Raw genomic sequence first — 17,151 nt, 5'->3', positions numbered from 1 at the left:
AAATTTGGTGTCCAAGGTCCTGCTCCTTTCTATATTTTGATTGTTGAGTGAGGGGGAAGTGACACTTAAAGTGATACTCCGGGATGGAACAAGTTGGGTCCTATCACAAGGTATAGGGCAGAAATTACCCCTACAGCAGTGTTTTTGTGCAGCAGAAGACCAGAGCGCTCGCACCAAACACCCCCTCCCTGCTCCTCTGCCGGTTTCCTCTACACTCAGATGGGGCCATATTTTACTTGACCAAAAACACAAATAAACGGACTCCCACCGAAAAAATCTGATATCAGTCTGCATTCACGCTTTATTTAGAGAATTTTCAGCGCGTTGCTTTCACACAAAAACACCACTAAATAAGGCTCTAGTCCTCATCGTGTCGTAAAACGGCGCTACCTCCGCTGCAGAGCCACAGCTGGCTACGAGGTGCTCGCTGCTTAGTGTATCAGTCCGGGCGCGCAGCGTGCCAGATATAAACAAATGCAGGTAGTCTGCCAGGACCAAGAGACACGATGAGGACTAGAGCCTTATTTAGCTGTGTTTTTGTGTGTGAGTAATGCACTGAAAATTCTCTAAATAAAGCATGAATGCAGACCGATATCAGATTTTTTCGGTGGGAGTCTGTTTATTTGTGTTTTTGGTCAAGTAAAATATGGCCCCGTCTGAGTGCAGAGGAAACCGGCAGAGGAGCAGGGAGGGGGTGATTGGTGCGAGCGCCCTGGGCTTCTGCTGCACAAAAACACTGCTGTAGGGGTAATTTCTGCACTAAACCTTGTGATAGGACCCAACTTGTTTCATCCCGGAGTATCACTTTAAGGAGCTATTTACACAACAACTGCTTTAGGATGAAACGCAAAAGTATTGTTGCGTTTTCGCCTTCTCGTTGACATAGAAATAGCGTTTCAGCTGACCTGAAACGCAAACTTTTGCCACCATTGCCGTGTAAACAGTACTGCTCAACCTGCTGAATCTGCTGACTGTTGCTCCACTTAGCATTCACCAATACACCAGATGATCTGCCCAACTCTACTTCGGTGGAGATCTACCAAAAGCCGCTTCTGGACAAGACAGTTATAGCGCCAACTACAGGCCTGGCATGCATACTACAGCATTTTCAGTCCCTCAGCGCAGAATTTTTTTTCTTTGCGTTTTAGCATCTGTGGATGAAATGTAGTCGTGTAAACAGGGCCTAAGATCCTGTGCACAGAAAATACTGGACTGCTTTTGGCCCACAGCACAAAAAAATGCTATTAGTGGACACAGGCCCTCATTTATTATTGTTGTCCCTGGCTCTAATTACGCTGTTCATTTGTTTTGAAGAAGAATGTGAACCTCTTAGGATAATTTGGTTCCTGTTAAAAGCCCAATGACTGATGCACAATCAAAGCATCCTTACCTTAAAACAAGTAGAACATCTGCTTCCACTTTGGCTAATGTCAGTGGCACTTTGGTGTCAGGCTTCTCTTGATGCGTCCACCAAAGAGTCCAAAACACACAGACCTTCAGTGCTCCTTTCAGCTGTGATGTGACATTCCTCACTAACAACTCGCTGTCACATTACGAGTGAAATGAAAGAGTGGTCGCCAGGAGCAGAATAATATATCTGTGGTGGCGGCACAGGCACACATGCTGTGTAGGCTACTGTTTTGAAGCTGCAAAGGAGAATTGTGTTTGATCTATGCATAGACTGGCATAGTCACTGATGCATAATCCCACACTTAAGGCCGTATGGGAGACATCGAGTACTGCTATCAGCACCAGAATAACTCTAAATGTCAGTGTTGTTAACAGCTGCAGGTTTAAAAGCTCCAACATTTGCTTCATCACAAACTGGAAACTCTGACTTCATGCACTCCAGACTTTTCCCTCCTGACTTACGTTTAACAGCATCATCTCTGTGTCTCTTCCAGGATTCAAAAAGAGCTCGCAGAAATAACACTAGACCCTCCTCCAAACTGCAGGTAAGAAGATGTAATCTTTTCAAAGCATTCTTCCACTCCCTCTCAAGCCTTTATGTACACACGCTGAAGCTGTAATGGATGTAGACGGCAGAAATGTGCTTCTCTCAAGGCCTCTCGTGTCTTCAAAAGGAAAGGCCACGCTGTAATGCGCTCTCTTTTGTCTCTGCTCCCGTAATGCTGCTGTTGTTTGTGTGTTTTGTTTGAGATGGAATCTCAGGTGAAGTCTGGTGTTGTTGTTGTTGCTGCATAAAGCGTGCTGTAGATCATAGTAGTATTGTGGTTGGACTGAAATGGTGGAGAATGAGCCACGGTGTGACTTTAAAACCTGTTTCTATTCTCCCGTGCACACCCCCCTCCTCGCTTGGTTCTACTGGGGATTTACCGCAGACAATGGTTATTGTGTGCTGCTGCTGCCGCAGCTCTCAGGCCTTTGAGGAAGAGATACGGTCACGGCGCACGTGCATCAGTCTCTCTTGACAAAAAGAGAAAGGGAGTCAGGTTTTATTAACTAAAACAAAGTGACACTGATTATGTCTGTGTTTGCGACAGCACTGGAAGCAGATTCTTCCACTTGTTGGAGCTGCTAATGTTTTCTGACCATTTTAAATATTTGTTCTCAGGCACCTGCTTGAAATGATTAAGGAAAAACAGCTTTGTGTGACTCATCTGCCGATTTGGAATTACTACACCCCAGACGGGCTTGTTTATTGCATGAATTAATCACCCCTGCTGGGTCTCATCTGAAGCCCACCATCATTAACGATAAACATTGGGCTAACCTTTTCATTCCAGCTCATAGCCCAGTTTTGTTATTGTACTGGAGGCTAAAAAGAGATGTTGTTTTCCTCGAGGACTCTAATCTATTTCAACCCCCTTCCCCTCCTACTCCCACCCCTAAAAAAAAAAAAAACTAGGTTGGCTCCCATGCAGGATTTAGCTGGAGGACACGCGTAAGTCATTTGAAAGTAAAATAATCGCTAGCGGAAATTTCACAGTCTACATCTTAGTGGGGGACTAGTTGCCTGGGAAACAATTAAGCTTCTTCAAGATAATCCTTTTCTCTGTGTGTGTTCTCTGTCTGTACATGCAAAATGATACAGCTATCTAATAACGTGTTGTCTTTGATGCACCCAAAAAGATAAGCCGTCTGTTTAATAACCAGACAAGCGGGAGGGAAGGGGGTCAGATGCATCAGATGCGTCAAATCCGTCATGCAAACGATCGCAGCAACATTTACATTCCTGCCTGAGCGAGTGCACGCGGGCAGGATGGATGCCGGTGTCGTCATTTGTATGCCGCACGCTCCCCCGCTCCCGGCCAGGTTAGCCCCTGAAAGGTTATTCATTTCATTCCCCCGCCGCGACAAATGGAGTCACAGACTGTTGGCCCCCTTCGTGAGGCAGACAGAGAGTCCTGTTACACAGATTCACTTCACTACATTCAACCAAGGGGGTACTCAAGGAAGCCGTTTGATGTATGTCCCCTCATGTTTCTCTGCAGAGACTCCTTCGCCCACTTTGTCCAGCTCAGAGGGAGAATTTGCCGTCCTCATCATGTAGTTAAAATCTGCAGTCTCCTTCGTATCACCTACACTCTCCTCAGGGCTGAGGAAGGGATCACGCTGGGTTTTCTCTCACTGCAAAATGGAGAGCCCAGCTTTGTGTCTCTCCGTGCAGAATTCCCCGTGCAAAGCCTTGGAAGTGCCGAGGATCTAATTTAGTGGAACATCTGTGGCGGGAGGTGCCCATTTGATAAGTCTAATGAAACGCCCACGCCGTTTCTTCCAGCTTCCATCTGAGGCTGCTGTGTTAACCCTCAGCTGCATTTCATATCACTGACTGTTGCCACAATCAGACGTCTGTGTTGATAAATCACACAAATGTTCCCCAGCTTTAGTCTGTAATATTAATGTTTAACTTGTTTAAAAAATCAATTTCCACCGAGTGTGAACAAAACTGTCACACTTTTACTGCCATGTCACCACTCTGAAAACGATAGCAAGTATTTAAATTTCTCGCCGAGCTTTATCTCACTCCACGCGCCTTGACAGCTCGCTCGTCACCTTGGCAGTTGTCATGCATCAAACGAACAGGAACACGTTGAAGCCCAAGAGGATTTGACATGGCAATTATTCTCACTGTCATACACTGAGAGCAGATTGTACAGGCAGCTTGTGCTCTTACACCAATGTTGCAAATGAAGCAGTATCTGAAAGGAGTCGTGTTTTCCTGCCTTCAAGTTGCACAAGTCCGTGCAATCATCTGTCAGGGACTAAAACGTGGATCAGATTTTCTTGAAGGGGGACATGACGGGCTCAGCACTGAAGAAAACTTGTGAGGTTTAAATTCAGTCATATTGAAGAGTTGAGTTTTCTACAGTTCTGAATAGGGCTGCAGCTATCGAATATTTTAGTATTCGAGTATTCTACTGAAAATCCCATCGATTAATCGAGGAATCGGATAAAATACATTTTTGTTTAGTTAAAGAGCAGTTATTTTTCAAATGAAAAATTTTCTCTTTAAGAAATAGAATTTTCTGATACAGCATGTCAATAAGAGCACTTGCTTTGGTAGCTCCAAAATTTGTAAACACACTTTGACACATTTTTTGTGCCTTGTACATCTCATCAAATGTTGCCGACCCAAATGGCACCCGTTTCGTAGAATGACCCATTGGTCTCCAAACTCCAGAAAAGAAGCTAGATTTGTTGCTAGTTCCTATTTTGTATAAGAAGTAGCTTGAGGGGTCTGAAAACTCTCTTAATATGGCCTCAGCTCTATTTGAAATACCACTCTTTGATCTTTTTTTAAAATTAAACGATTCCTCAAGGTGGAGATAATTACTAGAGTAGTTTTAGTAATTGAGTACCTCGAATCATTCAAGGAATCGTTTCAGCTCTAAAAAATATCAATTTGTTTAATGATGTATTTTTTAGTTTTTCAATTTGACTTATTTATTCTTCAATACATAACCTTGTAATGCTGTGTTTATGTGCAGCATGGAAAATGGTCTGCTCTTCCACCCCCTCACAGTCACAAAGATGCATTTAGGTACCTAAACATGGTCGAGGCAGGGAAAATTACTCGAGTATTTTTTGTTATCGAGTACGTCGAATCATTTGAGGAATCGTTTCAGCTTAAGTTCTGAACGAGGATGAGAGGGTTCACAAAAACACAGTTTGGTTGTTGTTTTTAACACCCCAGATTAACATATACCCTAGTAATCTACCATTAATAGGTTATTTTTAATCACATTTGTTGTCCATAGACTGTATAAAACATGGACATGGCCTCCGCGACGTCACCCACCTGTTCCTGAAACCGTGAAATGAAACCAATCCACGTACACAGCCACATTTGAAATGATGCCTGCTGTGAGATTTTCTTCAAACAGCTACAGGGCGCCCACCAGTCACACGACCTGAGCTGTGCCTCTAATTAGACAATCAAACAATCCTAATAGCATCTAAACCCCAGAGTAAGAAAAAAAATCTATAAATATGCTTTTTAATGCCGTAAAAGTCTGTTTTTATGGCTGGATGTGTACGTGACTTCCAGTCTTTCTGCAGCCAGCCTCAAGCGGATCCTCGATGAATAGCAACTCTTACCACTTCCACACAGGCTTCATTTTTACCAACCGGATGTTTCCCCTTGGTATAGTCATGAAAACCCTGAAAGAATGAGACTGTTTCCTATTGAAACATCCTCAAAGCTAAGTAAAACAAAAATTCAGTATTGGCTGTCCCAGAAGCTACTTAATGATGCTGCTGTCTAATTTGCATAATAATACATTTGCATGTAATTGTCATGGACTGTGTAGGAGAGAGAAATAACGTGGGAGAGACAGAAAGCAGGTAAAACCATAGACTGTTAGAAAAAAAATGGACGTCATCTTACTCGGCTCCAAGTGAGCTTGCCTCAAAAACTGCTCCCCCTGGTGGCTGGCTGCTGTATAGGTCAAAAATTCCATCTCCCCAGTCATTCCAGATGGGCTATGGTCAAACTTGAAAAAAATTAAGACACCTCGTAAAAATGTTTCTTGCATTGGATTGTTGTGGTGATTTGAAGATATCACTTGGCTGCTTTGTATTCAAGTCCTCTTTTTTTCTGAAGAGTTTGGTTTTCATTCGTTATAAGAGCTTAAAAACAAGGCTTGACGTCACATTTAGTGATGATTGACAGCTGCCTTATTTGTGTATTTTTTGGGGGGATTGTAAAATATGATGGGAGATAGATTTTATGTTGATACAGTCTAAACACAACATTATAAATATGTTTAGAATTACAAATTAATTTTCTTCTGTTTTGGACTCACACACTGACCATCGAGGCAATCAAAATACGCTTTAACCTCAGATTCTCCTAACTCCAGAAAAGTTTCAGGAATTGTTGTCTTTAAAAAAACTCCCAGAGGGGTCTGAAAATTCATTAAATGTAGCAACAAAGTTTTTAAGTTGACAACGCTCAGTTGTGGTTTTATCCTCCACTTCCTTACCACCGTCATCAGAGCTCACACTGAATCTGAAGTGAGCCCAGACAGCAGAACGATTCAACGCCACGGGTACACCCCTTTAATTTCTTCGCCTCGAGTGGCACATGCGTATGATCAGAGCTGAATACTCGCTTCAAACTGAGTAGTAAATCGAAGAAAAAAGAAATACAAATCTAACAAAAGACACACACTCCGAACCAAGTGAGGAAAACCAAACAGTTCAAATTTTTCTAATTAACCATTCCATCCCTGTTTCTGAATAAAATCTCCCTGAATTGGTGTTTTATTCTGAAATTCATTGCCTTTAACTTTTCTCTGCCTGTGGCTTTGACTTCCTCTCTTTGTGACACCTGAAGTAGAAAATCCCAAACACACTCTGACATTGTTAAAACAACACCCTCAGGTCGTGTACCTTACAGCTCTGGACCTCTGTGCTGCTTTATGTGTTTATCTCACCGCAGATGGCCACACAGATACTCTCCTTGTGCTAGTGGAACAATGCTCAGCGGCCTCAAACACAATATTAAATGTCAGATTTTGGTGTCAACTCATCCTGGTTCAAACATTCAGTTTTTTAAAGCTGCTTTTGTGCGCCGGTGTTGAGCAATCACAGGCGGATAGTGCACTGCAGAAGAGGCAGAGATACCACTTTCTCAAATAGATATAACACATGCAAACGCAACAGATGCTGCATTTTGAGTTACAAGTTCTCTCACCTCCGCTGTCAGGTTATCACAAGTCTCTCAAAGGAAAAAAGAGAAGCAGTAACTGGAGTAAAAAAGAAGAGTAGTTTACAAATCAGAAACAATTCTGCACCCTGAAATAAAAACACTCTGTTTGAATATAAAGAATTGGGACTGTACTTAGGCCATCTTGAAACTCTGATTCATTTTCAAACAATGAGCACTTTGTTAGAGACAACAGCAGCTTCTCATTTCAAGCTGACAACCTGCAGTGTTTGCCAGCTGAAACTGTCACTGTCACAAATCAGCAGCTGTAGCTCGCAGCGTAATTAAGCCAACATTTGTTTGTTTTAAAAAGACTGTCAGACGGAGTTTTAATACACTCAGCTGACTCTTTACACGCTTAATTAGTTTATACTCATAGTCTGCTTTTCTACCCAAGAAAACAGCCCTTTACAACTCATAGAGAGACACAGGAGGAGATTCTCAGAGCTGATATTTCAGACCGATACAGCTCCTGCAATGATGGTAATCCCCTCTGAGTTTAATTCACAGCCAAGGATGGAGAGGTCAAATAAACTGGGTGAAGATGGACAGCAACTTATCACTTGTTGTGTGAAATTCTTCTTCCTCATTGGATCATTATTGAAAATAACTTCAAGAGCTCTTCATGGGACTTCAGATTGCAGTGGACAACAGTGAGCCACAGGAACCACTTAGTTCTGAAAGAGAAGTTCCTGGTACCGCTGGTCAAAAGCATCCAAAATTAACCATTTCTTCTGTTCAAAGAGGAACACGTTTCATGATCCTGACAGATACCAGTTTTACTGTGATGGACTTGTACTAACTTATAATTTATCAACCGCATTATAAACTTTGTGCGAAAAGTACAGAAATCTGTGTTTGGTAGATGACTTCTTCTATACATGCATTTGATGGATGAGCAGCAGAACTGAGTGTGTGAGTTACACCTGTTAAAAATTTCCCAAATCTTCTCTGCTGATGCCAAACAGCTTATTCTGCTGTTGCTATTGACTCTTTAGTGCTGAGCGGTCTGGAAGTGGCTGCTCAAAGAATCGTCATGCCACATTCATCTGACCTGGATAAAGGGATGTCCAGGTCGGATTTACTGATCACTATCAGCGGCTAATGTGGCTTTTTTGGAGGATCAGATAGCTTCTGTAAATCATACAACGTTGCAAACATGGCTGCTGTATGGGACTACTTCTCTTTGGAAAGTAATGATAGTAAAACAGCATTTTGCAACATTTGTAAAGTGAGTGTTCCTCAAGGAGGTACCAACAGGGCTCACTTTAATACAACAAATATGATTCGTCATTTACCAAAAAAACAAGTATCAGTATCGTATCGGAATGCATCTAAAATCTCTGATATAAGCACTCTGATATTAGCAGTTTCTGTTACCCATTGGTTAATAATAAATGGGTCAGTTTTTCCTCATACCTACTGTTGCTGACTACTGTTCTTTGTTTGAATAATATCACTTAATCAAGCCTTTTCTAACATGACAGACATACTACAAAATAAGTAATAAAAGTATGCATGTTTAATGCTGATATCGTATCAGATTAATATCCGTATCGGCCAATACTCAATGCTGCAGTATCGGTGTCGTATCTGAAGTGAAAATGTAACATCAGGACATCCCTACAACGGAGTACAGGATTTAACAGAGAAAGGTATCAGTATGGGCAAAACATATCATGAATAAATCGGATCAGATTGGAAGTAAAAAAAAAAAAATCTGTATCAGGACATTCCTATCTGGATAGGCCCTGTGTGAGTGCAAAGTGAAGGCCAAGTTCCATATAACTGAAGACGTCTGAGATAGTGGACATCCCAAGAAGACAACAGTCACTGAGTCAGTTTCTTTACCCTGATGCTCTCTACCCAGCCATTTCAATACACACAATTTCTGGTCTCATGGGGCAGCCAGGAGGTCTACTATTTTAAACTAGAAAAGCACTCAGAGAGCGCAGACCTCCACCAAGCATATTGTGATTGTCACCAACACTTTAGTCCTACTTTAATGTTATACTCCCTTTCAGCAGACTGTCTGCTACAATTTGGTGTTAGCTGCAGGTTTGTTTGATAAATTGTTTCCTGACAGTGTTGAAAATTATGATGACCCAGTACATATTTCATATTCCAGATCTTAGTATCCAGAATATTGTCAGGATCTGGATCATACTTTCACACCTGTCAGAAATTACGGTGACCTTGTCTTGTGTTGTTTTGTAAAGCAATCTAACCATTTATGGTGGAGTTATAGACACATATGGTGAAAACAGCCCTATCTCACAATGATAAAGAATTTTTAGAAAAAGTCCGGATCACCTCCAAAATGTAAATACTTCTTATTTATCCCATTTTTAACATTTCCTGAAAATTTCATATCATCCCAAAAAATCCATGTTCATGACAAATGTGGCTCCATTTAGGGGGAAATAAGCAGGCTTTTTAATTAAAAAATGTTTCATTGATAATAAAGATGTATCAAATTTGAGTTTTTTAGGTAGAAATCTGATCAGTAGACATGCTTTAATTTCAGGTCATGCCAGGTTAGGTGTGTGGGTGTGAGCGTGCTACAGGAAGAGTCTGACTGAGTGTAATGATGCTGTTTCTGTGATCATATCACAACATGTAGAAAGATGTAACCCTGATACAAATCTGAGAAGCCCAACAGGCTTGTTCTGGGCTCTGAATAGACACTTTCCACACAGGGAAGGGGATTTCACCAACAGTCGGTTCGTATTTTGCATTGTTTGTCTCTTTAAAAGGGCATCAGCTGACTGCTCCAAATGTCACTTCTCATTTGGTGAAGCTGTGATACACTGTATGGCTGCTCTTTGGAACAAACAGCCTTCTTTGGTAGCTGAATTTTCCTGGTGTGATGTAATGCTGCATCCCATGATGCCCTAAACAGAGCTGTCACTCCCTGATGACATCATGCTTACTGCAGGGAACAGGTCTTTTTTAAACCACAGCTGTTTTGTTCGCTCGCTGGCTCGCCGGCTTACAGCGCTGACATGAATATGTATCCCCGCCATCATCAAGCCCCACCAAGAAATGAGGCTGTCTTTATTGTAGGTTCTGACCTCTAATTCTCTCCTCGCTGATGGGATCATCTTCATGCCTGTGAAAGCTGCATATTAGTTTTGTGCCATGCCCCTGGGGGATTATGTGCGAGCGACACACCCAGCATCATTTTTCACAGCATCACCATTAAGCACAGCAGGGGAGGGTCATCAATATTCATGAAGGGGCGGAGGGACGCCGAGCGAGGCAGAGGGGGGATGAGCTGCAGGACAAACCTCCTGGTTGCTCCAGTTGATCATGTGTAGCGTTAATGAATGAGCGTGGATCTCTGCAGTGAAAGGAAGAATCAACATGACAGCTTCACCAAGGATGATCAGCTCTAATCGATGTCTGATTCCATAATCGCCTCCTCTATAAATATTAATGATTTAAAGGCACCCATCTGTGTCTGACGCTAGCATGCTCTTGACCTTTCAATGAAGGTCTTTGTCCACTGATGGCACAATCTAAGAACCCTTCAGACTCCACATCGCTGTGTTTACCATGCATAAAACAAATGTGCTATTCTGGGAGATGTTTGTGTGAAAGCATCACAAACATTTGCATAGACAAAGGCAGGTCACAGACTAATGAGAGGGTTTGGGCTAAGCCGACCTTTAGAGCTGATGAGATGCAGGTGAAACACAGAAAGCGGGAGTGAAAACAAACAGGAAACAAATTGTTTGTTGAATTAACCTTGTGTTTTCGCTGCTCAGACATGTGCTGTGTATTGAAGCAAAGAGTTGCTCTGAAAATTTGGAAGAGGAGCCGAGGACGTGATAAACTGAGCACACAGAGGTTTCTGCAGCACCTCTTCTCGTTGTGTGTTTTTCGGTTGTTATGTACAGGGTGTTTCTGGGTGTCAACCTCTGGGCTTTGGGTGTGTAACTCCAATCCAATATCATCACGCAGGTTGAGCAGGCTTATTAAAATTATGGCAACCAGGTGCCAGATAGTCAGCACGCGACCTGCTGGAAACTTCTGGTGAGGTTGAACTGGAAGGAGTGGTGTGCTTTTAATGCCAAACCACACTTATTCTACCTTTAAGGCAGAAATTAAACCAACATTTGGATCAAAATATTTAATAAAATTGATGTGTAGCAACTGTTTGGCCCTTAAAGCTGAGATCATAGTGAAAAATGTCTGTCGTTTTCTCCTGGATCCCCGAGTGACATCCTCAGATGTCCTCTCATTCAACTTAAAAGCTTAAAAATTTGTAATTTCTTGTACAAATTGGTATAAAACTGTGTAGCGGAAAAACATATTCTTCCAACAGAGCAGCTACAATGAAATCATTCTTGTTTCCTCATTAATTATTGCCAGATAGCCCGTGGCCTCAAAAGCAGCTACATAGCCATCAAAATTCCACAAAGTACTCAGTAAAATTTGTAACAGCTAATAAAAGCTGTCAGTCACATTAATTTTTATTTCCTTTTTTTGCTGTGCTGAGTTAAATCTGGGTCACAAGACATTCATATCAGCCTCTTGTATGTATGATGCTTTTCTTATAAATTCATGTAAACAACACAAGTCAGTATTTTTTCTAATTAGGATGTAACAATGTGCAAGGCAAGTATATTTATATTTCACATTTCAACAAGGCAATTCAAAGCGCTTTACAGAGGTATAGATCAGCAAAACATATTTGGATTGGGTACCTTTCGCATTCGAATGAATATGGTACCGATGCCCAACTGATACCGGTATTCAACGGTACCAACTCTCAGTACATTTTTTGTGTTACTGTGGTAATTAAAATTTATTTTTTTAATTAAAAAAATCTCAAAGTTTTTTACTTTAACATATTTATTCCGCAGTACATAAACTTGCAATGCTGTGTTCATGTCCAGCATGGAAAATCACCTACTCTTCCACTCACTCTCAGTCACAAGGATGAAATACCTAAACATGGTACCTTTAGATTTTGACTGAATGAATATCCGGTACTACAGATGGAATTCAGTCGGTACCTAATAAAGTTTCTAGTTTGGTACCCACACCTAAAAATATTACAAGTAAGCAATTAAGAATCCATAAAAAAGCAGAAAAAAAAAATAATAATAATAAAATACAATCTAAAATTGTATAAAAATAAACAATATAAAATGGCTAAAAAACATAAGGTTAAAACAGATGTTAAGATGTAAGCATAAAAGTAGCAGTATAGAGTTTTGCAGTAAAAAAAAAAAAGATATTAAAATGATTGGTCAATAAAAAGTCCTGACAGTTTCAGCAGACCTGATAGTAGACCTGGCAGTTATTTGGAGCATAGGAGCTGAATGCTGCTTCTCTATGCTTGGTTCTGACTCTGGGGACTGGAAGCAGACCTGTTCCAGATGACCTGAGTGGTCTTGATGGTTTGTACTGGAGTGAAAGATCATTGATATATTTTTGCCCTAATCCATTTAGAGCTTTGTAAACCAACAGGAGTATTTTTAAAGTCTGTCCTCTGACAAACAGGAACAGGAACAGGTGTGAAGACCTCAGAACTTGACTGATGTGATCCACTTTCTTGGTCTTAGTGAGGATTCCAGCAGCAGTTTTCTGTTTTGTCTAAATTGTTCTTTTTTAACAGAGGCTTGATGACGGCAGTTTTCAGGGCCAGTACAGCTATACTGTGATGTAATTTTTTTAAAAGCTAAACTAACAATTTTCTGAATTATAAGCCTAAAAAATCCGCCTGAGATGTGTCAGGAGGAAATGCATACGTGAACCTTAGGTTGACGGTTCACAAAGTCAAGTCTGATCCACATGGCAAGATTATTAGTATGTTTAACAGATAGGGATGGCCAGATACCGATTCCAGGTATTGGTATTCAGCCAATACCAGCCTTTTTTCATGGTATTGGTACTCGAGAAGGCTGCAGATACTCTAGGCAATAAAATCTTACGTCAAGTAAGTCCTCCTCTCCACTAGATGCTGCTAATTTCTGCGGTTTAACACCACTGCAAATGTGCGCCAGGTCCTTTTCAGACAATATGAATGAACTAGGAAGAGTTAACAGTTAAACTTTTTTATTTTTCACTTAAGTTTACTTTCAAAATACTGAAACTCTGACGGTTGCTAGTTTTATAGTGCACTTTTAAAATGTTTTTTTTTTTAATATTGATCAAAAAAGTTCTAAATTCAGAGAGAGTTGTTTGTGTTTTATTTGGAGTTAATGGCAGAGTGACTGTGCTGCCTTTGATCAAATTGATCTGTCACTGTTAATTGACGTTTTATGTATCAAAAGTGCTAGTAGTATAGGTACTCAAGAAGGAGTTCTCATACTGGTATCAGTCTGCATAAAAAGTGGTATCGAACATCCCTATTAAGAGATGTCGAATGTGTGAGAGACCTAAAACATGACGACACAGAACCTCAGATTTAACAGTTTTGTCTTTATAGAATGAGTACAGAAACGTGACCAACTCTCACTAACAGTTACCTGAGCCTCAAAACTAGAAATGTTGCAAAATCTCTTGCTGTCCGAGTGACTTTGGCGTGGGTTCCCTCTGGGTACTCTGGCTTCCTCCCACAGTCCAAAACATGCTCATCAGGTGAATTGGTGATTTTAAATTGCCCTTAGAAGTAAGTGAGGGCGGAAGAGGTTGTGTCAGCCCTGTGATTGACCAGTCCAACTCTCAAAGACAGCTGGGATATGCTCCAGTGGCTCGCAGCCCTTAACAGTATAAGCAGCAGAAAATGAATGGATGTTTGATATTTATGAGGTCGAATCAGTGTGGCCGCAATCAACCTCAGAGCAGATCAAGGGAAGTAAAAATCACCCTAAACACACCTCACAGCTTGAGGAAATCTCAGGAAAATCAGGACTGTGCTTACTTCTGATGAAAAGGAGGAATCGGACCAAAATCTGGCCTGATTATCAGGTAGTGCGTTCTCCGCTCAAGAGTAAGTTTTCTGTAAACTTTATAACAGGGGTGGAAGCAAGTTATTGCTTTGCAAGTCATTGCTTTGCAAGTCTCAAGGAAGTCTAAAGTCTTCAATCCCGAGTTGGGTCAAGTCCATGTCACAGGTTTGGAATTTTAGAGTCCTTACAAGGTCAGAAGCACTATTTACCAAATAAAATGCTGTTTCAATGATGTAGCAATCTATTGAATCTAACAAATACCATGAATGCATTTTGATTTTTTTTTTTTTGGAATAATAACTGCATGACAAGACTTTGTCTTAGTGGTCTCATCATAATTGAGACACATGCTGCTACAACTTTAATGATTGGACAGTAGGGGTGTAACGGTACACAAAAATCTTGGTTCTGTACGTACCTTGGTTTTAGGGTCATGGTTCGGTACATTTTCGGTACAGTACGGAACAACGCAAAACCATTTTCTTGTTTAGCATGTCTATTAAACCAAAACTTGCCATTATACAGAGAGGGGGGAGGCTCTTCAAGCTCCGGTTGGTCGTTAGCAGCAGCCATGATGCACAATTCAGACACAAGCTCCTGTGGCGACGGAAGCTCTTTGATATTCATCTTCTGATTGGCTCTCCGTGAGACGTCTCGTCCACATGATATGCACATGATCGCAAAGCACGAATCACAGACCACTTTCCTAATGAATATTAAAACGCCTTCCCTGCTCAGCTAATCATAGACGAGTACTCACGTGAATATTAAAGAGCCATGTGCAGCGGCTAACGTAAACTTACTGTACTCATTCGAATACAGCACTGTACCGAACCGAACGGCCTTATGGAGTGGTTCGGCACGGATACATGTACAGTTACACCCCTACTGGACAGTAACATGTACTGTTGCATACAATGGGTGCTAAGCTAAAGCTAGCCAAACCTTTACAACAGGTATCCTTGGGTATACTTACTGTTCTTGGTGTAACCTTGGGTGCCGAACAAAGTTTCTCCGTCGGTTATTCTTGTGTTGCAGGTTTTGCACACAGCAATACATTTTTTGTTCACAACCTCTTAATTTGAGAATGTGAATGAAATTGTCCTCAGTAGTACCCCGGTGTGGGTAACTGCAACTCTTGAGCAGCCTGACGATTGCAGACACGTAATCCACAGCCTCCTTGTTTGTTCTCAAATAGGGATGGGTACCGAATTAGATACTTTTATAGGTACCGGCCGAAGTCTGTCAAAAGTACCGGGTACCGATTCACAAAAAATCAAATCGACCATGTTTAGGTACCTAAATGCATCTTTGTGACTGTGAGGGGGTGGAAGAGCAGACCATTTTCCATGCTGCACATAAACACAGCATTACAAGGTTATATATTGAAGAATAAATAAGTCAAATTGAAAAACTAAAAAATACATCATTAAACAAATTGATATTTTTTAGAGCTGAAACGATTCCTTGAATGATTCGAGGTACTCAATTACTAAAACTACTCTAGTAATTTTCTCCACCTCAAGGAATCGTTTAATTTTAAAAAAAGATCAAAGAATGGTATTTCACATAGAGCTGAGGCCATATTAAGAGAGTTTTCAGACCCCTCAAGCTACCTCCTATACAAAATAGCAACTAGCAACAAATCTAGCTTCTTTTATGGAGTTTGGAGACTAATGGGTCATTCTACGAAACGGGTGCCATTTGGGTCCACAACATTTGATGAGATGTACAAGGCACAAAAAATGTGTCAAAATGCGTTTACAAATTTTGGAGATACCAAAGCAAGTGCTCTTGTTGACATACTGTATCAGAAAATTCTATTTCTTAAAGAGAAAATTTTTCATTTGAAAAATAACTGCTCTTTAACTAAACAAAACTGTATTTTATCCAATTACCCGATTAATCGATGAGAATTTCAGTAGAATCAGAGTCAAGTCCACACCTCTGCTTTACAAGACACAAAGAAGTAGATCCCTTTTGGATAATTACAACCCTCCTTTGATTTAGCTTAATATTTAATGATTGTGAAAATGATTGACAGCAGAAAAAGGAGTCTTATCCTCTCCTGCTCAAAAAGAGTAGATAAGTCCAGGCTTAAAGTGAAGGTGAAAATAACAGTGAGGAACAGGCCATCTGGAAAAACTCTTCTTTCCTGACCATAAATAAGATGTAGACGAGCTGGTAAGGGGGGGAAGAGGGGTGTCAGAGCCTACAGATGGACAGAACCAGACCGCTGAGTTGTTGTTGCCACCGCTCTCCACCTGTAAAACATCTGCTGGAAACACTTCACTTCCTGAGCAAACCACACTGCCCTCATCTCTGCTCTCCTCACACAAACTTTCTGATGTATAAAGAAATAAATGTGTTCCTCCAGAGCGACAGTAGCATACGCGCTCCCCCTTCTTCCTCCTCTCAGACAGCAGCCTGAGTTTAATTCATCCTTAATGTTTCCCACTGTGGCACTTGTTTGACAGCAAACATGGCCTACCCTGATTCATGTGTGTCATTGAATTCTCAATGTCCTCATTTGCGAGGTAGTTTTTCTGGCAAACATTGGTCTCCTGAATGTTATTAATGGGTTTGTGGGGAAGCAGAGCATGAAGCACAGTGTGGATACTCTGCAGTGGAGTGCTGTTATTACATCGCTGCTTTCATAGAAGTAGTTTTTACTATTGACAGCGAGTGAACAGTTATCTCAAGCTGACAGGAAAGCAAACAGGAATCTTTTGGCAAGTGGACAAATAAAAGTTACTCTAAGATAAACACCAGCTCTTAGATCCCATTACTCTTGTGACTGGGATCTCAAAACCTAATAGATTTCTCTTCTCCTCCTGCCAAGACGACTCTAAGTGCCTTAATGAAATATTTGCGGTTTAGGAGGATGAAATGTTAACACTCTTAACTGCTGTTGTAAGCAGTGAAATGAATTACAACATCTCAAACAAATGCCCTTTTCTCTGTTTAACCTACAGCTTAAAACCTCGTCGCAGGTCTCCACCTGCAAACCTGAGGGCTTACGTGGTGTCAGGGGGAATAGAGCATCGCAGTATCAGGCTGCACGGCTGATCT

The 17,151-nt window shown here is 41.1% G+C and overlaps 1 protein-coding gene across 1 annotated transcript in view; it reads left to right on the top strand.

The window, feature by feature from the left end:
• Positions 1 to 17,151, top strand: part of LOC141800331 (ubiquitin-conjugating enzyme E2 E2) — a 54,547-nt gene that overhangs the window by 3,797 nt on the left and 33,599 nt on the right. Inside the window, exon 3 of the mRNA XM_074682775.1 lies at positions 1,905 to 1,955. Coding sequence (XP_074538876.1) covers positions 1,905 to 1,955 — 51 coding nt within the window. The remainder of the gene's footprint in view (positions 1 to 1,904; positions 1,956 to 17,151) is intronic.

This window comes from Halichoeres trimaculatus, unplaced genomic scaffold, assembly GCF_033239565.1.
Source record: "Halichoeres trimaculatus isolate MK-OKI-2021-1 unplaced genomic scaffold, fHalTri1.1 fHalTri1_scaffold_12, whole genome shotgun sequence".
Classification (NCBI taxonomy): Eukaryota; Metazoa; Chordata; class Actinopteri; order Labriformes; family Labridae; genus Halichoeres; species Halichoeres trimaculatus.
Note: the sequence above shows the minus strand (reverse complement) of the source record. Positions and strands in the feature narration are given on the sequence as shown.